A 20,585-nucleotide genomic window follows, 5' to 3' on the forward strand; every position below is an offset into this window, starting at 1 on the left:
GCTTGGTACATTCAGCTTGTCAACACTTCTTACAAAAACATGTAGTGAGGGCAAAAGATGGGGTGCACACAACATTAGGAATGTGTTCTTAATGTTTTGTACACTGTGTCGATAGGGTATTTATTGCACTATTTGACCATAGATGAAGAGCGTCCTCAGGTGGTATGTTTTATCTATTTGTTTTCGTCATCTTTTATATTTTCAACAACCAGAACAGTAGGTGGCAGTGTTCGTCATTTCCATTTACGATAGCCAAGGAGATCCCCACTGAAGAAAACTACGGCGACAACTTCCGTTCTAAAGACAGCTATTTCCGTGTTTGAGCTGACGCGTCGTTAGCGTTTTTCAAACCAGTTCTGCTCTTACGTGTCAGTCTTCTTTCACCGTAGAGCAAGAGACGGGTCGGTAACTTAGGAACAATGGCACCTAAAGGTAGCAGCAAACAGCAATCCGAGGAAGACCTTCTCCTCCAGGACTTCAGCCGGAACCTGTCTGCAAAGTCCTCCGCGCTTTTCTACGGCAACGCACTCATTGTGTCCGCAATTCCCATTTGTAAGTAGCAAGGCCAGACTGCTAATTGTATTTACCTAACATAACTAACTTACGTGGCATAACGAGACATATAGCTAGGTTTGCTAACCAACCTATGCCACCACTGGTTAATATATGTTACCCGGTTACTGTAACGTTTGCTACCTAGTTAGTATATGCCAGGTGAAGTTATCTAGTTAGCTAGTTAACGTTACTTGCTGAGATTGATATTGTGATTGTGTTGGGTATTAGCTACGTTATCCTAGACTTGATTAGCTAACAGTCACCTCATTGTAGGTAACTAACGTTAACTATTCTGTTCACTGTGGCACTACTATGTAACGCTAACTATCATAAACAGAGTAATTATTACTTATGTCAACTGTTGTGACCCTCCCTGTTTGTTTTCTTTCCTTGTTGTGGTTCAGGGCTGTTCTGGAGAATCTGGCACATGGACCTGGTCCAGTCAGCGGTCCTGTATGGAGTCATGACGCTGGTCAGCACCTACCTCGTGGCCTTCGCTTACAAAAACGTCAAGTTTGTCCTCAAACACAAGTAAGTTTATCATACAAACATGAACACTCACGTAAAACGATGGCCTCCGTGTTCTGCAATGCTTGGAGGTATGGTAAGTTTGTCATCAATCTGTAGTAGGTCAGTACCTTACTTCTAAATGTGCTTTATCTCTTGACCACAGAGTTGCCCAGAAGCGAGAGGATGCTGTCTCCAAGGAGGTGACAAGGAAACTCTCTGAGGCTGACAATCGCAAGATGTCTCGCAAGGAGAAGGATGAGAGGTCAGTCTGCCAGCCAGTCTGTGATTGGACAGATGACATGTCAATCACTCCTGAGTGGGTTACTGAGTTCTCTAGAAGACATTTCTTTCCCCTCTCAATTTCATGTTGTTGAAGCTGTAGGGGGTCTCACCCAAACAGCTACCCTTGGTGCCAGTCTGTGTCTGGTCTCTTTAATATAGCCTGGGTTCCTTTGTCTCTTTAATATAGCCTGGGTTCCTCTGTCTCTTCTAACCTCTTACATCTAGACGTTCCGCTAGCGGAACACCTGCTCCAATATCCAATGATAGGCGTGGCGCGAATTACAAATTCCTCAAAAATACAAAAACTTCAATTTTTCAAACATATGACTATTTCACAGCATTTTAAAGACAAGACTCTCCTTTATCTAACCACACTGTCCAATTTCAAAAAGGCTTTACAGCGAAAGCAAAACATTAGATTATGTCAGCAGAGTACCAAGCCAGAAATAATCAGACACTCATTTTTCAAGCTAGCATATAATGTCACAAAAACCCAGAAGACAGCTAAATGCAGCACTAACCTTTGATGATCTTCATCAGATGACACACCTAGGACATTATGTTATACAATACATGCATGTTTTGTTCAATCAAGTTCATATTTATATCAAAAACAGCTTTTTACATTAGCATGTGACGTTCAGAACTAGCATACCCCGCAAACTTCCGGGGAATTTGCTAACAATTTACTAAATTACTCACGATAAACGTTCACAAAAAGCATAACAATTATTTTAAGAATTATAGATACAGAACTCCTCTATGCACTCGATATGTCCGATTTTAAAATAGCTTTTTGGTGAAAGCACATTTTGCAATATTCTAAGTACATAGCCCAGGCATCACGGGCTAGCTATTTAGACACCCGGCAAGTTTAGCACTCACCAATATCAGATTTACTATTATAAAAGTTTGATTACCTTTTGTTGTCTTCGTCAGAATGCACTCCCAGGACTGCTACTTCAGTAACAAATGTTGGCTTGGTCCAAAATAATCCATCGTTATATCCGAATAGCGGCGTTTTGTTCGTGCGTCCCAGACACTATCCGAATGGTAAAGAAGGGTCGTGCGCATGGCGCAATTCGTGACCAAAAAAATCTAAATATTCCATTACCGTACTTCGAAGCATGTCAACCGCTGTTTAAAATCCATTTTTATGCCATTTTTCTCGTAAAAAAGCGATAATATTCCGACCGGGAATGTCCATTTAGCTAAACAGAGGAAAGAAAACAAAGCTTTCGGTCGACGCGGGCACGAGCCTGAGTCTCACAGTACTGTAATCAGCCACTACCCAAACGCGCTACTTTGTTTCAGCCAGAGCCTGCAAAGCCACGATTCAGCTTTTTGCCGCCTTCTGAGAACCTATGGCAGCCGTAGGAAGTGTCACGGGACAGCTAAGATCCTCACTCTTCAATAAACAGAGACAAGAAGAACGACACCTTGTCAGACAGGCCACTTCCTGCATGAAATCTTCTCAGGTTTTTGCCTGCCATATGAGTTCTGTTATACTCACAGACACCATTCAAACAGTTTTAGAAACTTTAGAGTGTTTTCTATCCAAAGCCAATAATTATATGCATATTCTAGTTACTGGGCAGGAGTAGTAACCAGATTAAATCGGGTACGTTTTTTATCCAGCCGTGAAAATACTGCCCCCTAGCCATAACAGGTTAAACCCTATTCTCAAGTACATGCTCATATGGTTGAACTCTTCCTTCCCTATGTTAGGATCCTGTGGAAAAAGAACGAGGTAGCTGATTATGAGGCAACCACTTTCTCCATCTTCTATAACAACACTCTGTTCCTGGTCCTCGTCATCATCGCCTCCTTCTTCCTGCTGAAGAACTTCAACCCCACCGTGTATCCCATTTAAGCACGTTCATCATCAATTTAAATAGACAGGTAAAGTTCCAGTAGGAACTATGGGTGCTTTACTAAAGCTGAAAATAGATGGATGTTCCTTTACTAATAAATAATAGTTATTTTACTAATAGTGATTGAGGCGTGACTCGCATCCTGGCATTCTCATCGTCCTGTTGTGATATAGTACTCGTAGAGGAAACTTATTTGCTTATTCATTGGCTGTAGTCTGTGGCCTAGCCAATCACTGGTTGGTTCATATACAGATTTTGTATTGAATCTTCAGGTTGCCACAGCTGTATTCTATTTACATGTCTGGATTGCTGTTTACCTCTGGCTGAAAAATGTCTGAGAAGTGGGTGGGTGGGGTTTAGTGGAGATGCTGAATTTAATGTAATTTAAAAATATATATATTTTACCTTCGTTTAACCAGGTAGGCAAGTTGAGAACAAGTTCTCATTTACAGCTGCGACCTGGCCAAGATAAAGCAAAGCAGTTCGACACATACAACAACACAGAGTTACACATGGAGTAAAACAAACATACAGTCAATAATACAGTACAAAAACAAGTCTATACAATGTGAGCAAATGAGGTGAGATAAGGGAGGTAAAGGCAATAAAAAGGCCACGGTGGCGAAGTAAATACAATATAGGAATTAAAAAACACTGGAATTGTAGATTTGTAGTAGGTGAATGTGCAAAGTAGAAATACTGGGGTACAAGGGAGCTAAATAAATACAGTAGGGGATGAGGTAATTGTTTGGGCTATTTATAGATGGGCTATGTACAGGTGCAGTGATCTGTGAGCTGCTCTGACAGCTGGTGCTTAAAGCTAGTGTGGGAGATAAGTGTTTCCAGTTTCAGAGATTTTTGTAGTTCGTTCCAGTCATTGGCAGCAGAGAACTGGAAGGAGAGGCGGCCAAAGGAGGAATTGGCCCTGGGGGTGACCAGTGAAATACACCTGCTGGAGCGCGTGCTACGGGTGGGTGCTGCTATGGTGACCAGCGAGCTGAGATAAGGCTCTTTACCTAGCAGGGTCTTGTAGATGACCTGAAACCAGTGGGTTTGGTGACGAGTATGAAGCGAGGGCCAACCAACGAAATCTGTGTGTGTAGGAGATTCTTATTGCTGACCCATATACGGTATGTAGCTAAGCCTGAAGCGTTATTCCCTCGCACTACTTGCCTGCCATTTCCTCCGAGATATGTTTTTTTTTCCTTAACCCATTGTTCTCCAGTAACTACATCCTGTCCATCAGTGCCTCATCTGGCCTCATCGCCCTGCTGTCCACTGGATCCAAGTAAAGGAGGAAAGAAAGAAAGAAATGAACAACTGAGAAGAGGGTTTGGGTCAGGGTGGGCTGGGGTGAAGCTAGGATGAGGGAATGGGGTTTGGGTCAGGGTGGGCTGGGGTGACGCTAGGGGAGGGAATGGGGTTTGGGTCAGGGAGGGAATGGGGTTTGGGTCAGGGAGGGCTGGGGTGACGCTAGGATGAGGGAATGGGGTTTGGGTCAGGGAGGGCTGGGGTGACGCTAGGATGAGGGAATGGGGTTTGGGTCAGGGAGGGCTGGGGTGAAGCTAGGAGGAGGGAATGGGGTTTGGGTCAGGGAGGGCTGGGGTGAAGCTAGGAGGAGGGAATGGGGTTTGGGTCAGGGAAGGCTGGGGTGAAGCTAGGAGGAGGGAATGGGGTTTGGGTCAGGGAAGGCTGGGGTGAAGCTAGGAGGAGGGAATGGGGTTTGGGTCAGGGAGGGCTGGGGTGAAGCTAGGAGGGTGAATGGGGTTTGGGTCAGGAGGGGCTGGGTGAAGCTTGGATATTTTTTGTAATGATAGAGAGAGGGAGAATTAAAATAATAATTGTATCATTTCAGCTGTAAGTCTTCATGAAATTCATGATCAAATGTCTGGAGGTCACTCCAGGTCACTCTGTCCTTCACATTTTGTACTAATTAAAGTGGCCAGATCAAGAACCAGTGTGTGTGTGTGGTTATTATTGTCAACCAGCAAATAATCAAGAAACTGATTTACATTTCCAGGAATGAAACACCAATAGATTTCATCAGCATTATGCATTTATTAATGAAGTGTCATATTAATTTTTACACTGAATGAGAATATAAACACATGTGAAGTGTTTTCATGAGCTGAAATAGATCCCAGAAATGTTCCATACAAACAAAAAGCTTATTTCTCTCAAATGTTGTGGCAAATTTGTTTACCTCCCTGTTAGTGAGCATTTCTCCTTTGCCAAGATAATCCTTCCACCTGAAAGGTGTGGCATATCAAGAAGCTGATTCAACACCATAATCATTACACAGGTGCACCTTGTGCAGGGGACAAAAGGCCACTCTAAAATGTGCAGTTTTTTCACACAAAACAATGTCATGTTTTCAGGGAGCGTGTAATTGGCATACTGACTGCAGAAATGTCCACCAGAGCTGTTACCAGAGAATTCAATGTTAATTTCTCTACCATAAACTGCCTCCGTTGTTTTAGAGAATTTGGCAGTACGTCCAACCGGCCTCATAACACAAACCATGTGTATGGTGTTGTGTAGGTGAGAGGTTTTCTGAGTGCCCCATGGAGTTATGGTATGGACACGCATAAGCTACAGACAAAACACAATTGCATTTTATCGATGGCAAGTTTAATTCACAAACATACTGTGACGAGATCCTGAGGCCCATTGTCGTGTCATTTATCCGCCGCCATCGCCTCATGTTTCAGCATGATAATGTACGGCCCCGTGTCGCAAGGATCTGTACACAATTCCTGGAAGCTGAAAATGTCCCAGTTCTTCCATCGCCTGCATACTCACCAGACGTCACCCATTGAGTATGTTTGGGATGATCTGAATCGACGTCTACGACAGCGTGTTCCAGTTCCCACCAATATCCAGCAACTCTGCACAGCCGTTGAAAAGGAGTGGGACAACATTACACAGCTGCATGATGCAAATGGTGGTTACACCCAGATACTGACTGGCTTTCTGATCCAACACCTTTTATCTGTGACAGATGCATATCTGTATTCCCAGTCATATGAAATCCATGGATTAGGGCCCAATTATTATTATTTTTTTCAATTGACTGATTTCCGTGTATGAACTGTTACTCGGTCAAATCTGAAATTGTTGCGTGTTATATTATTGTTCTATATATACGCTATTTACAGACAGGTCACTGTTCTCATGGCAGGAAATACGTACATTAATGATCAGGATAGATGGATGGACACTGATGTTTATGTCAGTAATATAGTTCAGGGTGTCCCAAACTCAGTCCCCCCTCCCCCACCCACCCACCCAAGGGTGCACGTTTTGGTTTTTGCCCTAGCACCACACAGCTAATTCAAATAGCCAACTCCTCGTCAAGCTGTGATGATTTGAATTAACTGTGTAGTGCTAGGGCAGAAGAACAAAAATGCACGCAGAGGGAGATCCAGGACCGAGTTTGGGAAACCCTGATTTATAGTTGGTAAATCCTCTCTTCTGATGACTTTACATACTGTAGAAAACAACACTTTTATAACGGTCTGATATATTCTAATACAGTAGTTTACATTGTCAGTCTGGGCTAAACGGGTAAACCCAGGAGCAGAGCTGGACTTGGATCAGCACCAAACAGCCATGGATGTATTGTGCTGCTGAGAGAGGAGAAACAGTAGAACACTATTTACACAATACTTATAGGTTCTTTACACAATACTTATAGGTTATTTACACAATACTTATAGGTTATTTACACAGTACTTATAGGTTATTTATAGAATACTCATAGGTTCTTTATAGAATACTTATAGGTTATTTACACAATACTTATAGGTTCTTTATAGATTACTTATAGGTTCTTTATAGAATACTTATAGGTTATTTACACAATACTTATAGGTTCTTTATAGATTACTTATGGGTTATTTACACAATACTTATAGGTTATTTATAGAAAACGTATAGGTTCTTTATAGAATACTTATAGGTTCTTTATAGAATACTTATAGGTTCTTTATAGAATACTTATAGGTTCTTTATAGAATACTTATAGGTTCTTTATAGAATACTTATAGGTTATTTATAGATTACTTATGGGTTATTTATAGAATACCTATAGGTAGTTTTTAGGTTATTTATAGAATACTTCTAGGTTATTTATAGAATACTTTAGTTTCATCTGCAACAAAGGGGGCTTGAGGTCTGTTCTGCTTACGTTACAAGGTTTGCCCCATAAAGTTTAATATATACACCCCTGAAAGTAAAAAAAATCTAAACACACAGAAGAAACTTATTTTCACGTGCTATTATAGAATAGGTATAGGCCTTTACATCTTTCTAAATACTTCACCTATCTTTCACATTATCTAACAAGCAACACCCACAGGTAACATTGGTCTGGTGGCAGGTCATGTCACAGAGTGGCTTGTGCTATCCCAGATTCCCGTCAGCAACCAAAGATGCAGGTTCAAATTACAGGCAGGAGGAGGAGAGGCAGGATTCTCCTCTATGGATGCAGACAGAGAGTATACAGTACAGTACAGGAGGCCACCTGCTCACTCAGACAGACACTATACAGGACAGTAGGCCACTGGGAGAATCTTAATTGCATTTCCTTGACTCCCAGCGTCCTCTCCTCCTTCTCAAAACGTATTGGATGAGAAAGTCACAGGTCCCTCCCCTCGAACATTCTCCTCCAATGGGTTTTGAGAAGGAGGCGAGGAGAGAGGATGAAAGGAGTCAAGGGGGAGAATCTCAATTACATACTCCTCGCCTCCTATCTCCTCGCCTCCTTCTCAAAACCCATTGGATGAGAAAGCCAGAGGTCTCTCCCCTCTGACCTTCTCCTCCAATGGGTTTTGAGAAGTTGGTGAGGAGAGAGGATGCGAGGAGTATGGAATTGAGATTCTCCTGCGCTCTCTCACGAAGAATCTATTGAAGCTATTGGATAGCAGTTTCTCATACGACCAGATGGGGGCGACAACATGCACATTCTTCCCCTCACAGACAGAACAAATGCCTGTCGCTGAAACTCACTGTCCCAGGGTGCTCTGCTTTGCGAGGTCAAACAGTGGTCAAATGCAGTATACTGGCTGGAGAGAGGAGTTTGTTTTCAAAATGCATTCTTACGGTATATTCTAAGTAGTATCCCCTTTCTGTGTTGTTTTGTATAATGTGCCTTTGAAGAGAAAGTCCAGGCACACCAGAGAGGGGAAGCATGCATCTACATGGTTAATAAACTCAGTAGTCAGAATATCTACTGATAGAGTAAGCTGAGCTGGAGCTGGTCTAGGCAGAGGGTTAGCATGGTTAGGCTGAACTGAGCTTGGTTACACTGGACTAAGAAGGCTGGGGCTGAGCTGAGCAGGCCTGAACTGGGCTGGATTAGACTGAGCGGAAACCCCATGGAGGCTGAACCCAGGTGGTTGGTGGAACCGGATCCACAGTGGTTGTACAGTAGTGGTTCTGCTTCCTCCTGGGTGTCTAGGAGCGATACTCCTTCTTACTGTACGGTTTGTTCTCCAGTATGTGATCAATCTCCGACACCACATGAGACGTCATCTTTGGAAGGAACTGTGGAAAATAGCAGAATGTGTGAGGACATGTTTTCCTACGTTTTCAGACACACAATGTCCTGACAAGACACCAGGAAAACAAGGCATTTTATTTTTTCATGTCCTGAATTTGTTAAAATGCTATTTTAGACTTAAGAGTTAGGTTTAGGGTTAGGAATTAGGGTCAGAAGTTAGGGTGCGATTTACGAGTTAGCAAAAATAGGATTTTGAATGGGAATACATTTTTACTAATCAAAAGTGTGTGTGTCTGCGTTTTTACCTGTATGGCACCTAGGTTCTCCGTTAGCTGCTCTGGACTGGAGGATCCCAGGAGGACTGAGCTCACCCCCTCGTTCCTTAAACACCAGGCTAGGGAAGGAGAGAAGGAAGGAGGGAGGAAATGAGAGAGCGGAGGACAGTTATGGGTTGTTTAATGTAGTGTGACGTTAATGGAATTCCTCATAGAAATGTGAATGTACTGTTGGCATCCACTTGGTGGCGCTCTACCATCATTAATAGTAAAGTACTGAAACAAAGTAGCGTGCATGTGTGTGATTGCACGCCAATGCTCCTCTCTCTCACCCACGGCCAGCTGTGGGAGTGTACAGCCCAGCTTCTCAGCGATGTGTCCCAGCTCCTTCAGCTTAGCCTGCTGTTTCCTCCCATCCTCACTCACTATCTTCTCCTTTAACCACTGGTACGACTGCAGAGAGAGAGAGAGAGACAGAGAGAGAAGAGAAAAGAGGGAGTGAGAGAGGGAAAGAGTGGAGATAGAGAGAGAGCGACAGGGAAAGAGATGGAGAGTGAGAGAGGGAAAGAGAGGAGAGAGGGAAAGAGAAGAGAAAAGAGGGAGAGAGAGAGAGAAGAGAGAGAAAGAGAGAGAGAGCGACAGGGAAAGAGTGAAGAGGGAGAGTGAGAGACAGAGAGGTGGCAGTGGATCAACCAGGTCGCTCAAGGCGGTATTCAACGTCCGTCCAGGTGCCCAGGATGTTGAGAGATGACTTAATGGGTTTAAGCGGATGGGCGAAGCCGCGAGCTCCGGCTAGGCACTCGTTTTTAATCTGTTGTTTTAACTCTAGCCCAAACTTTAACCCTTACCTTAACCATTTGGAGTTAATGCCTAAACTTAACCTGCAATTTTTTTGGGAGAAATGTCGAATTCTGCAGTGAGACTGTGAGAGGTTGTTGAGTGGATACAGGGCATACCTTCATGGATGCCCTGGAGGTTTCTGGGATGCCGTTCTGGTACTTCCCTGTGATGATGCCACAGGCCAGCGGAGACCACGTCATCGCCCCAACACCTGTCACCATGGAGACCAGAGGGAATGTGGAAACAGAGAGGGAGGGAGTGAGTGACAAAAAGCTGTGAGATCTATTATCACTGTCAATCAGACAGACACCAATCAGACGCTCTGAGGAAATCATGAAAATCCTCGGTCTGAACCCCAGCAGATGTTAGGGGAGTGTTCAGGAAGATGTTATCATATCACTTTATTACAATCATCAATCATATAAGGATTGATTAGAACCCCGCAGCAGATGGGAGGATGGTTGTGTGAACCTCCAGCATATGCGAGAGAAGGGGGCGTGATCAGCTTGGATGATTGACACATGCCTATCTTGTGGTAGAGTTCTGGAAGCTGGACCTCCACCTTCTCCCTCTGGAAGAGATGGTACTCAGCCTGCTCACATACCGGAGGGATCAGGTTAAACTGTCTGGCCACAGAGTACGCCTCCTAGAGAGAGAGGGAGAGAGAATTGGATCGAGGGAGAGAGAATTGGATCGAGAGAGAGAGAGAGAATTGGATCGAGAGAGAGAGAGAGAGAGAATTGGATCGAGAGAGAGAATTGGATTGAGAGAGAGAATTGGATCGAGAGAGAGAATTGGATCGAGAGAGAGAGAGAAATGGATCGAGAGAGAATTGGATCGAGAGAGAATTGGATCGAGAGAGAGAGAATTGGATTGAGAGAGAGAGAATTGGATCGAGAGAGAGAGAATTGGATCGAGAGAGAGAGCAAGCGAGAGAGAGAGAATTGGATCGAGAGAGAGAGCAAGCGAGAGAGAGAATTGGATCGAGAGAGAGAGCAAGCGAGAGAGAGAGAGAGAGAGAGAGTTTTTAATCAAAATTCATGAATTATACTGTATTCAGCTCATTTAGATTAGTCTATATTTCACACACCAATTCACTTGCCTCGCATATCTAGGTTTCCATATGTGCGTTTGCAAAAATAAATGCCATAGAGAATACATGTACAATGTTCATTGCTTTCTTAAACATTAGCATAACCACTTTTATCTGCTACAGGCCTGTAGCTGTGGTGGGTGGGGCTGGTTTGCCTCTCGGTTCTGTTCCCCTGTCTGTGTAAACCACTGCATTATAGATGCCGTCTAAATTACAGTGCTTTCATCTGAGCTGCTACACTACAAAATTCACCCTAATCACAATCAACACAACGTCATGAGCAGCGCTTAACACAGACTGACGGAGAACGAGAGGAAAAGGACGAGAGGTTGTTGACAACAGAAAAGCCTGGGGATGCTTTAGCAATCAGTCGTTATCAGGCTTCTTTCAGGACATGTAGTTAGCCACCACCTCTCCGATTCTCCTCCTTCTCCTCCAAATCAGCCAGGACATAATAAGGTCCACAGACAGACAGCCTGTTCCCCCCAGTCTCCCCAGTGTTTCAGCACACAAACAAGAGCCTCCGAGGCTCTCTCCAAGGCTCTCTCCGAGGCTCTCTCCGAGGCTCTCTCCGAGGTTCTGAGGCTCTCTCAGAAGCTCTCTCCAAGGCTCTCTCCGAGGCTCTCTCCGAGGTTCTGAGGCTCTCTCTGAGGTTCTGAGGCTCTCTCTGAGGTTCTGAGGCTCTCTCAGAAGCTCTCTCCAAGGCTCTCTCCGAGGCTCTCTCCGAGGTTCTGAGGCTCTCTCTGAGGTTCTGAGGCTCTCTCAGAAGCTCTCTCCAAGGCTCTCTCCGAGGCTCTCTCCGAGGTTCTGAGGCTCTCTCTGAGGTTCTGAGGCTCTCTCAGAAGCTCTCTCCAAGGCTCTCTCCAAGGCTCTCTCCGAGGCTCTCTCTGATGTTCTGAGGCTCTCTCTGAGGTTCTGAGGCTCTCTCAGAAGCTCTCTCCAAGGCTCTCTCCGAGGCTCGCTCCGAGGCTCTCTCTGAGGTTCTGAGGCTCTCTCAGAAGCTCTCTCCAAGGCTCTCTCCGAGGCTCGCTCCGAGGCTCGCTCTGAGGTTCTAAAGCTCTCTCTGAGATTCTGAGGCTCTCTCTGGGGTTCTGAGGCTCTCTGAGAAGCTCTCTCGAGGCTCTCTGTGAGGCTCTCTCTGAGGCTCTCTCTGAGGCTCTCTCTGAGCCTCTCTCTGAGCCTCTCTCTGAGCCTCTCGCTGAGGTTCTGAGGCGCTCTCTGAGATTCTGAGGCGCTCTCGGAGGCTGTTTCTGAGGCTATTTCCGAGGCTTTCTCCGAGGCTCTCTCTCATGCTCTCTCTGATGCTCTCTCTGAGGTTCTGAGGCTCTCTCGGAGGCTCTCTCGGAGGCCTCCACAGATTATTGACTGCCTTTGAGGGCTCACAGACTTGCTGTATGAGCCTGATCTGTAATGAGAGTTTTTGTGTGAGGACTGTAGAGAGGTTTTGTCACATTGGCTATGGGTCAGGGGTTAGGGGTTAAAGGTCATAGGGTTAACTCACCATGATCTCCATGGCTGTCCATCGAGACGTCCCCCAGTACATGGACATCCCCTGGTTGATCACATACGTCATGGCTCTCACAATCTCTGAGGAGATAAGGACAATCAATCAATCAATCAATCAATCAATCAATCTTCCATTCCTGTGGCGGTCCTCATGAGAGACAGTTTCATCATAGCTCTTGATGGTCTTTGCGACTGCACTTGAAGAAACTTTCAAAGTTCTTGAAATGTTCCGTATTGACTGACCTTCATGTCTTAAAAGTAATGATGGACTGTTGTTTCTCTTTGCTTATTTGAGCTGTTCTTGCCATAATATGGACTTTGTCTTTTACCAAATAGGGCTATCTTCTGTATACCAATCCTACCTCGTCACAACACAACTGATTGGCCCAAATGCATTAAGAAGGGAAAAAAAATCATAATTGAAATGCATTCCAGGTGAAGCTCATGAAGCTGATTGAGAGAATGCCAAGAGTGTGCAAAGCTGTCATCAAGGCAAAGGGTGGCAACTTTGAAGAATCTCAAATATAAAATATATTTTGATTTGTTTAACACTTCTTTGCTTACTACATGATTCCATATGTGTTATTTCATAGTTTTGATGTCTTCACTATTATTCTACAATGTAGAAAATATAAAAAATAAAGAAAAACCCTTGAATGAGTAGGTGCTCTAAAGCTTTTGACCGGTAGTGTATATATACTGTATATAAGAGGAGGCTGGTGTGTGGATACAATGAGCCCATCCTCTTGCTTGTCCCACCAGCCTCCGCTGCTGTATATTATTGCCACCAGCAATATAATATATACATATGTATATATACCACCAGGGGGAACTGTAGTCTTCCTGCCTGGGTTGTACTACTGGACTGGCAATGACCCAACGATCCCTGAAGGCCACCTACCCATTCTCTGAGCCCTCTCTCTCTCCTCCTGACAATACATTCCTTCACACTTCTCTAATGAGCCCACTAATGACCAGGGACAGGCTAAAGTGCTAACGTGCTACAAACCGTCAGTACATTATTAATGAAGCAATTAGCTCCAACACTAGCATCTGGACTATAACACACTATGAGGGGAGCCTTAGATGTTATTGTTCTCAGCCTTGTGTAGCGGGTACCTATCAGGACCAGGGGAGGGGTAATGATGAGGGAAAGTACAGATCGAGAGAGAGAGAGAAGAAGCTCTACCTTGAGAAAGATACCCCCACCCCGAGCGGGTCAGACCAGACCTCTTCATTTTATAACCCCACAGACGAGCAACCCCAAGACCCCTTCATTACATAAACCCACAGACGAGCAACCCCCAGACCTCTTCATTATATAACCCCACAGACGAGCAACCCCAAGACCCCTTCATTACATAAACCCACAGACCAGCAACCCCAAGACCTCTTCATTATATAACCCCACAGACGAGCAACCCCAAGACCCCTTCATTACATAAACCCACAGACGAGCAACCCCCACACCTCTTCATTATATAACCCCACAGACGAGCAACCCCAAGACCCCTTCATTACATAAACCCACAGACGAGCAACCCCAAGCGGAAAGTCAACCTCCCAGCACAGAGTACTACTCCCTCATTGAAATGAGGGATAAATTCACCCGGCTGGAGGTAAGGCAGGTGGAGCTGGAACAACAGGTGATAACTAGACCTGGAGGTGTAGAGAGACATATCTGCACTCTGGAGTGAGACATCTAAAAGAGAAAGAGCTGGAAGAGGAGAAGAACAAAGCACTAGAGGAGAGGATCAGACTGCTGGAGGAGAGGGTGAGGGGGATGGCGTGTGAGAACAACCCATTTGAGAGGTGACCACACCTGCAGAGAAACCAGCAGAACAGCCCACCTCAGCTCCCGACAAAAGTCTCGACACCACAGCAGAACAGTCCACCCCAGACCCTGACCATAGCGTCGACAACACTGGGTGACAGACAAATGATGGCCAAGGCCAGGGGATCCCACTCCATCTCAGCACCCCCCCTGTCAGCCACCCTGATAGCCCTCCTGACTAACACCCCACACCCACTGAGGACATACACAAGCCACAGACTGTACTCCTTATGGACTCAAACGGGAAAGATAAGAAAAAAATTTTTTTTCCCAAACAGAGTGTCTGAACTCTGGTGTCCAAACACCCACTCTAGACCTTCTGTCTGAGGACAAACTAGGCCCAACCAGTTACATAATAAACAAAGGCACAAACAACCTGAGAGCACAGCAGGAAAGGGTGGCCACAGCACTCAAGGGACTGATTGAAATAGTTAACCACTTGTGAGTTGGGGAAAGTTATCTCCACCCTGCTACCACGAAAAGCCTTCCACCCTGCTACCATACAGCGGCTAAACGCAAGTATTTCCCATGACTGCCTCATAACCAAATGTTAACCTGGCATTTCAAAACAGAAGAAAATTAACATTGACAAATGGTTTGATGAAAAATGCAAAAACCTAAATAAGAAATTCAGAAACCTGTCCAACCAAAAACATAGAGACCCAGAAAACCAGAGTCTACGCCTTCACTGTGGTGAATCACTAAAATACACTACGAAAAGAAGAACAGCACGTCAGAAAGCAGCTCAATGTAATTGAAGAAGCCATAGACTAACCACTTCTGGGAAAATTATCTATTCAAAATGGAGATGTATGGGTAAACCACTTTTCCAATCTTTTTGGCTCTATAACAAAGAACAGCAAATACAAATCTTAGAATCAACTATTAAAGACTACCAGAACCCACTGGATTATCCAATTACCTTGAAGGAACTACAGGACAAAATAAAAACCCAGGCCAAAAAGGAAGCAGGTGAAACATTTTAATAAAACAAAACCAAGAACATGCCACTAACACAAGGCAGTATGCCAATACACAAGAACAATACCAACTGGTGAGTGAATATGGGAGAGCGACATATAAAAGGGAGGAAATGATGAAGGTAATTGAGTCCAGGTGTGAATCATAATGATTCATAGGTGCACGTAATGATGAATCCCAGGACCGGTGGTTAGTACTCCGGCGACATTGTACGCCAGAGGGGAGGAGCAGACGTGACAGTAAACACACCCGGACGTGCGGCTCCAGTCACAGGATGACGCCAACCAGGGTTACGACCCCGAGGAGCGGCTCGGTCTTGGGTGGCGAAGGTGGAAATCACAGATGATGTTGGGTTCCAGAATGTCCTCCACCGGAACCCAACAATGCTCCTCTGGGCCATACCCCTCCCAGTCCACCAGATACTGGAGCCAACCCCAGTATCTTTGGGGCGGCAGATAGCCTAGTGGTTAGCGCATTGGACTAGTAACCGGAAGGTTGCAAGATTGAATCCCCAAGCTGACAAGGTCAAAATCTGTCGTTCTGCTCCTGAACAAGTCAGTTAACCCACTGTTCCTAGGCCGTCATTGAAAATAAGAATTTGTTCTTAACTGACTTGCCTAGTTAAATAAAGGTAAATAAATGAAAACCCCACGACGTCGGAAGTCCAGTAGTGATCTGACAGCGTGCGCTGGGCTCCCCTCGATGTCCAGGGGGGGTGGAGGTGTGTCGTGGGGGACAGCATCAGCTAGGGGACCAGGAACCACTGACCTGAGAAGGGAGACATGAAAAGAGGGTGAGATACAGTAGTGACTGGGTAATTGCAACCTGTATGTCACCTTGAAGCTCAGTTTCTTGCAGGCAGAGTGAGAGGTTCCTTCTGACAATGGATGGTGCACTGGAGTCTCGCATGCGCATTGTTCCACACCTCCTCCACACGCCGGAACCGGAACCACTCATCTACCGCAGGAGCCGCGGTCTGGCCCGGGGTCAACGGGGCCAGGGCCGGAAACCCACTCTGGAAGGGGTTCAACCCAGTGAAGGAGCAACGTAGAGAGTTCTGGGCATACTCTGCCCAAGGAACAAAACGTCCCAGCTCACTCTGCCAGACCTGACAGTAACTCCTCTGGAACCTCCCCAGCTCCTGATTCATCCTTTCCACCTGCCCGTTCCGCTCACATCCGGGTATCAGTCTCAGTCTAACAGTGTCCCCGAGCTTCTCCAAGAAGGCCTTCCATACTCGGGATGTGAATTGGGGGCCACAGTCTGAGACAATGTCTTTTGGAAGGCCATAATGCTGGAAGACCTGCTGGAAGAGTGCATCAGCAACCTGGAGAGCAGTGGGAAGACCAGGAGGAGGGATTAAATCATCTTGACTTGGAGAATCTATCCACTACCACCAGAATTGTGGTGAAACCATCAGAAGGGGGAAGATCAGTAACAAAGTCAATGGATAGATGGGACCAAGGTCGCTGAGGCATGGGAAGCGGCAGGAGCTTCCCTGCTGGAGCATTCCGGGGGAACTTGGTTTGAGCACACATGGAACTGGAGTTGACATACCGTGTAACATGCTGCATCAAGGTAGGCCACCAGTATTTCTCAGGGATGGAATGGATGGTGTGATAAATACCTGAATGTCCAGCAACGACAGCTGTGTGTGCCCAGGTCAGCAGCAGATCCCTTATCCTTGTGGGAATGTAGATGCACGCGGGAGGACAATTCCGGGATGTAGGCTCCCTCTCTAGAGCCTGGCAGATTTCCACAGCTATGTCCCAAACCACTGGACCCACGACTCGGGAGGATGGGATTCGTAGATACGGGACAGGGCATCGGCCTTGATGTTCTTAGAACCTAGGCGATAGGTCAACGTGAAGTCGAACCTGGTGAAGAAGAGGGCCCACTTTGCGCTGATTCAGTCTCCTCACTGTCCTTATGTACTCAAGGTCCCGATGGTCGGTGAGGATGACAAATGGTTCCTTGGCACCTTCCAGCCAGTGTCACCACTCCTCTAATGCCAACTTCACCTCCAAGAGCTCCCGATCACTGACATTGTCATTCCTCTCTGCGGGGGACAACACAAGTGGGTCCCCCTATCTTTGTGACAAAACTGCCCCCACACCCACCACCGATGCGTCCACCTCAACCACAAAAGGTAGCGTGTGATCTGGATGTTTTAGCAAGGGGGCGGAGGTGAAATGCCCCTTGAGGAGACGAACCTCGTTGGCTGCTGGAGACCAAACCAACCTACGAGGCCCACCCTTGAGGAGGGAGGGGAGAGGGGCAGCGTCGGCGCTGAAGTTCGTGATGAAGCGGTGGTAAAAGTTGGAAGCCACTTGGTGGTTGGGACTGGCCATGACCTTACCGCATCTACCTTCTTGTCCTCCATCCTCACTCCCTGCGGGCTGATTTGGTAGCCCAAGAAGGAGACAGCCCTCTGGTGGAATTGGCACTTCTTCGCCTTGACGAGCAGGCGGTTAGCCAAGGGGCATCCTAGGACTGCTCGGACGTGACTGATGTGAACCTTCATGTTGGTTGAGAAGATCAGGATGTCATCGATGTAGTACACAATCACCTGATAGCCGAGCATGTCCCTGAACACCTCGTTGACAAATGCCTGGAACACTGACGGAGCATTGGCTAAGCCAAACGGCATAACCAAGTACTTGTAGTGACCAGACATCGTGCTGAATGCCGTCTTCCACTCATCCCTCTCCCGGATGCGAATGAGATTGTAGGCACTCCGCAGGTCCAGTTTTGTGAAGAACCGGGCCCCGCAGAGCTGCTCGGTGGTTGACGGCACCAGCGGGAGAGGGTACAGATACTTCTTGGTGATGTCATTGAGTCCCCGGTAATCAATACAAGGGTGTAATCCTCAAACCTTGGCCACAAAGTAGTAACCAGCCGACGCAGGGGACGTGCACCTGCAGATGAAACTCTGTTGCAGTGCCTCTTGAATGTGGATATCATAAGGTGAATGCACCAATTTGTAAGTCGCTCTGGATAAGAGCGTCTGCTAAATGACGTAAATGTAAATGTAAATGTAGTCCTCCATGGCCTGGGTCTCAGCCACTGACAGAGGGTAGATGCGTGGAGGTGTAGCACCAGAAAACAGGTCAATGGCACAGTCCCAGGGGTGATGAGGAGGGAGACAGGTAGCGCGGGTCTTGGAGAAAACCTCCCTTAGATCCTGATATTCCTCCGGGATGTGGGGCTGGAGGGCAACCACAGGACTCTCAACCGATGTGGAACCACAGGGGACAGGAAAGCAGGTCTTCGGGAATACAGGTGACCAGTCGGTGATTCTCATCCTCAACCATGAGATGTAGGGTTATGGCGCTGAAGCCAAGGTAGGCCAAGGATGATCTTGTGAACTGATGATGAAGGGAATGTTTTCCTGGTGATTGGGTGAAGGTGAGTGGTTTGGTGATGTGTGTGATGGTTCCGGATCCTAGAGGCCAACAGTCAAGACCTTGAACCGGAAAAGGAGAGGAGAGCGAGTAGGTAGTAATATTGAGAGAGGCGGCAAGGGTCTGATCCATAAAGTTCCCTGAGGTGCCGGAATCCACTAAAGCTGTAGACACAGGGCATGAGGGACAGTCAGCCAGAGTGATGGGTACTAAAAAGAGTCTAACAGGAAGAGCAGTAGATGAATACTCACTCCTGGTGCAGGGGATTTAACATCACGTGACCATCCCTCTGCTCTAGTGGATCCCGGATTCTGAAGTGACGGACACCGCTGGTACTTGTGCTCTCCCTGGCCATAGTACAGACAGCATCCCAGCTGTATCCGTCTGTGTCATTCCACCGCGGGAAGGTGTGTGACCTCTACCTCCATGGGCTCAGGCTCTGATCCCGAACACTCGCCGAAGGATGGAGAGAAGGAATGGCGATGCTGACACTCCCAGAGGATGTTATCCAGATGGATGGCCATTGCAATGAGGTTGAGGTTCGGGGTGAGGTTGTCATCTCAGCAGGCCAGTTTCGTCTGGACCTCTTCGCGCAGACATCTTCTAAATAACATGCTGAGCTCCGGCTCATTCCATCCACTGGAAGCTGCTACTGTCTGGAAGGTAAGCTCATAATCAGCAGCCATCGGATTCCCCTGCTGGAGCTGAAGTTCACCTCCCTTTCTGCCCTCCACAGGATGATGATCGAAAATACAATCAAACAGAGCCATGAACCCATCGAGCTTCTCTCTCTCAGATGGCCGTAACCCATTCCAATGCCCGCCCAGTCAGCAGAGAAATAACCGTGGCAACCTTAGACCTCTCGGTGGTGGGAGCTCCCATCTAATGTGCGAAATAGAGGGAGCACTGAAGGAGGAAGCCATGGCATTCAGATGGTGTCCCGTCATATTTCTCCGGGAGGGATAGACGGGCATCGCTGACCTGAGCGGGTTGCTGAATAGGCTGGTGTGCTGACTCGTTGGGTAAACTGGCACTAGAAAATCCTCTGCTGTTGAGACGTTGTAGACTGAGGAGAACATCATGCATAGCCGTCCCAAGTTGAGCCAGCTGATCATGGTGTTGATGAAGAAGGTTACCTTGTTCATTGATCGTCTGGGAGATATCAGGTTGTCCTGCTGCTTCCATATTTTGAGTTGGTATTCTGTAATGATGGGGCGGTGAGTCGGAAGCAGGTGAAACATTTTATTAAAACGACAAAACCAAGAACACGCCACAAACATGAGGCAGTACCCCGATACACAAGAAAAATACCAACTGGTGAGTGAACATGGGAGAGTGACATATAAAGGGGAGGGAATAATGAAGGTAATGGAGTCCAGATGTGAATCACGTAATGATGAGTGCCAGGTGTGCGTAATGATGAGTGCCAAGACCAGTGGTTAGTACTCTGGCGACATAGTACGCCAGAGGGGAGGAGCAGGAGTAGACAGGACAATGAAATTATAAAATATACAGACAAAAAATTTAAATTGGCTATTCTTAAACTCTTTAACATCATCCTTAGCTCTGGCATCTTCCCCAATATTTGGAACCAAGTACTGATCACCCTAATCCACAAAAGTGGAGACAAATTTGACCCCAATAACTACCGTGGGATATGCGCCGACAGCAAACTTGGGAAAATCCTCTGCATTATCATTAACAGCAGACTTATACATTTTCTCAGTGAAAACAATGTACTGAGCAAATGACAAATTGGCTTTGTACCAAATTATCATACGACAGAAGATGTATTCACCCTGTACACCCTAATTGACAAACAAACAAACCAAAACAAAGGCAGTCTTCTCATGCTTTGTTGATTTCAAAAAAGCCTTTGACTCAATTTGGCATGAGGGTCTGCTATATAAATTGATAAAAAGTGATGT

General features: G+C 46.2%; 2 protein-coding genes across 3 annotated transcripts in view; one reads left to right on the top strand and one right to left on the bottom strand.

Moving 5' to 3' along the window:
- Positions 1 to 263: 263 nt before the first annotated feature.
- Positions 264 to 5,175, top strand: LOC106613255 (translocon-associated protein subunit gamma). The gene is made up of 5 exons (XM_014215339.2): positions 264 to 552; positions 960 to 1,086; positions 1,229 to 1,327; positions 3,076 to 3,207; positions 4,447 to 5,175. Exons 1-5 carry the CDS (start codon positions 420 to 422, stop codon positions 4,511 to 4,513), a joined length of 558 nt encoding a protein of 185 aa, XP_014070814.1. The 5' UTR covers positions 264 to 419; the 3' UTR covers positions 4,514 to 5,175.
- An 80-nt stretch (positions 5,176 to 5,255) lies between these two features.
- kcnab1a (potassium voltage-gated channel subfamily A regulatory beta subunit 1a) overlaps positions 5,256 to 20,585 on the bottom strand; it is a 161,977-nt gene continuing 146,647 nt past the window's right edge. For both annotated transcript variants that reach the window (XM_045724824.1, XM_045724825.1), the window contains exons 9-14: positions 12,434 to 12,519; positions 10,365 to 10,485; positions 9,956 to 10,050; positions 9,332 to 9,452; positions 9,030 to 9,118; positions 5,256 to 8,768 (exon numbers count right to left, since the gene is read on the bottom strand). In XM_045724824.1, coding sequence (XP_045580780.1) covers positions 8,679 to 8,768; positions 9,030 to 9,118; positions 9,332 to 9,452; positions 9,956 to 10,050; positions 10,365 to 10,485; positions 12,434 to 12,519 — 602 coding nt within the window. In that variant the 3' untranslated portion in view covers positions 5,256 to 8,678. The remainder of the gene's footprint in view (positions 8,769 to 9,029; positions 9,119 to 9,331; positions 9,453 to 9,955; positions 10,051 to 10,364; positions 10,486 to 12,433; positions 12,520 to 20,585) is intronic.

Source organism: Salmo salar, chromosome ssa09, assembly GCF_905237065.1.
Source record: "Salmo salar chromosome ssa09, Ssal_v3.1, whole genome shotgun sequence".
Lineage (NCBI taxonomy): Eukaryota > Metazoa > Chordata > Actinopteri > Salmoniformes > Salmonidae > Salmo > Salmo salar.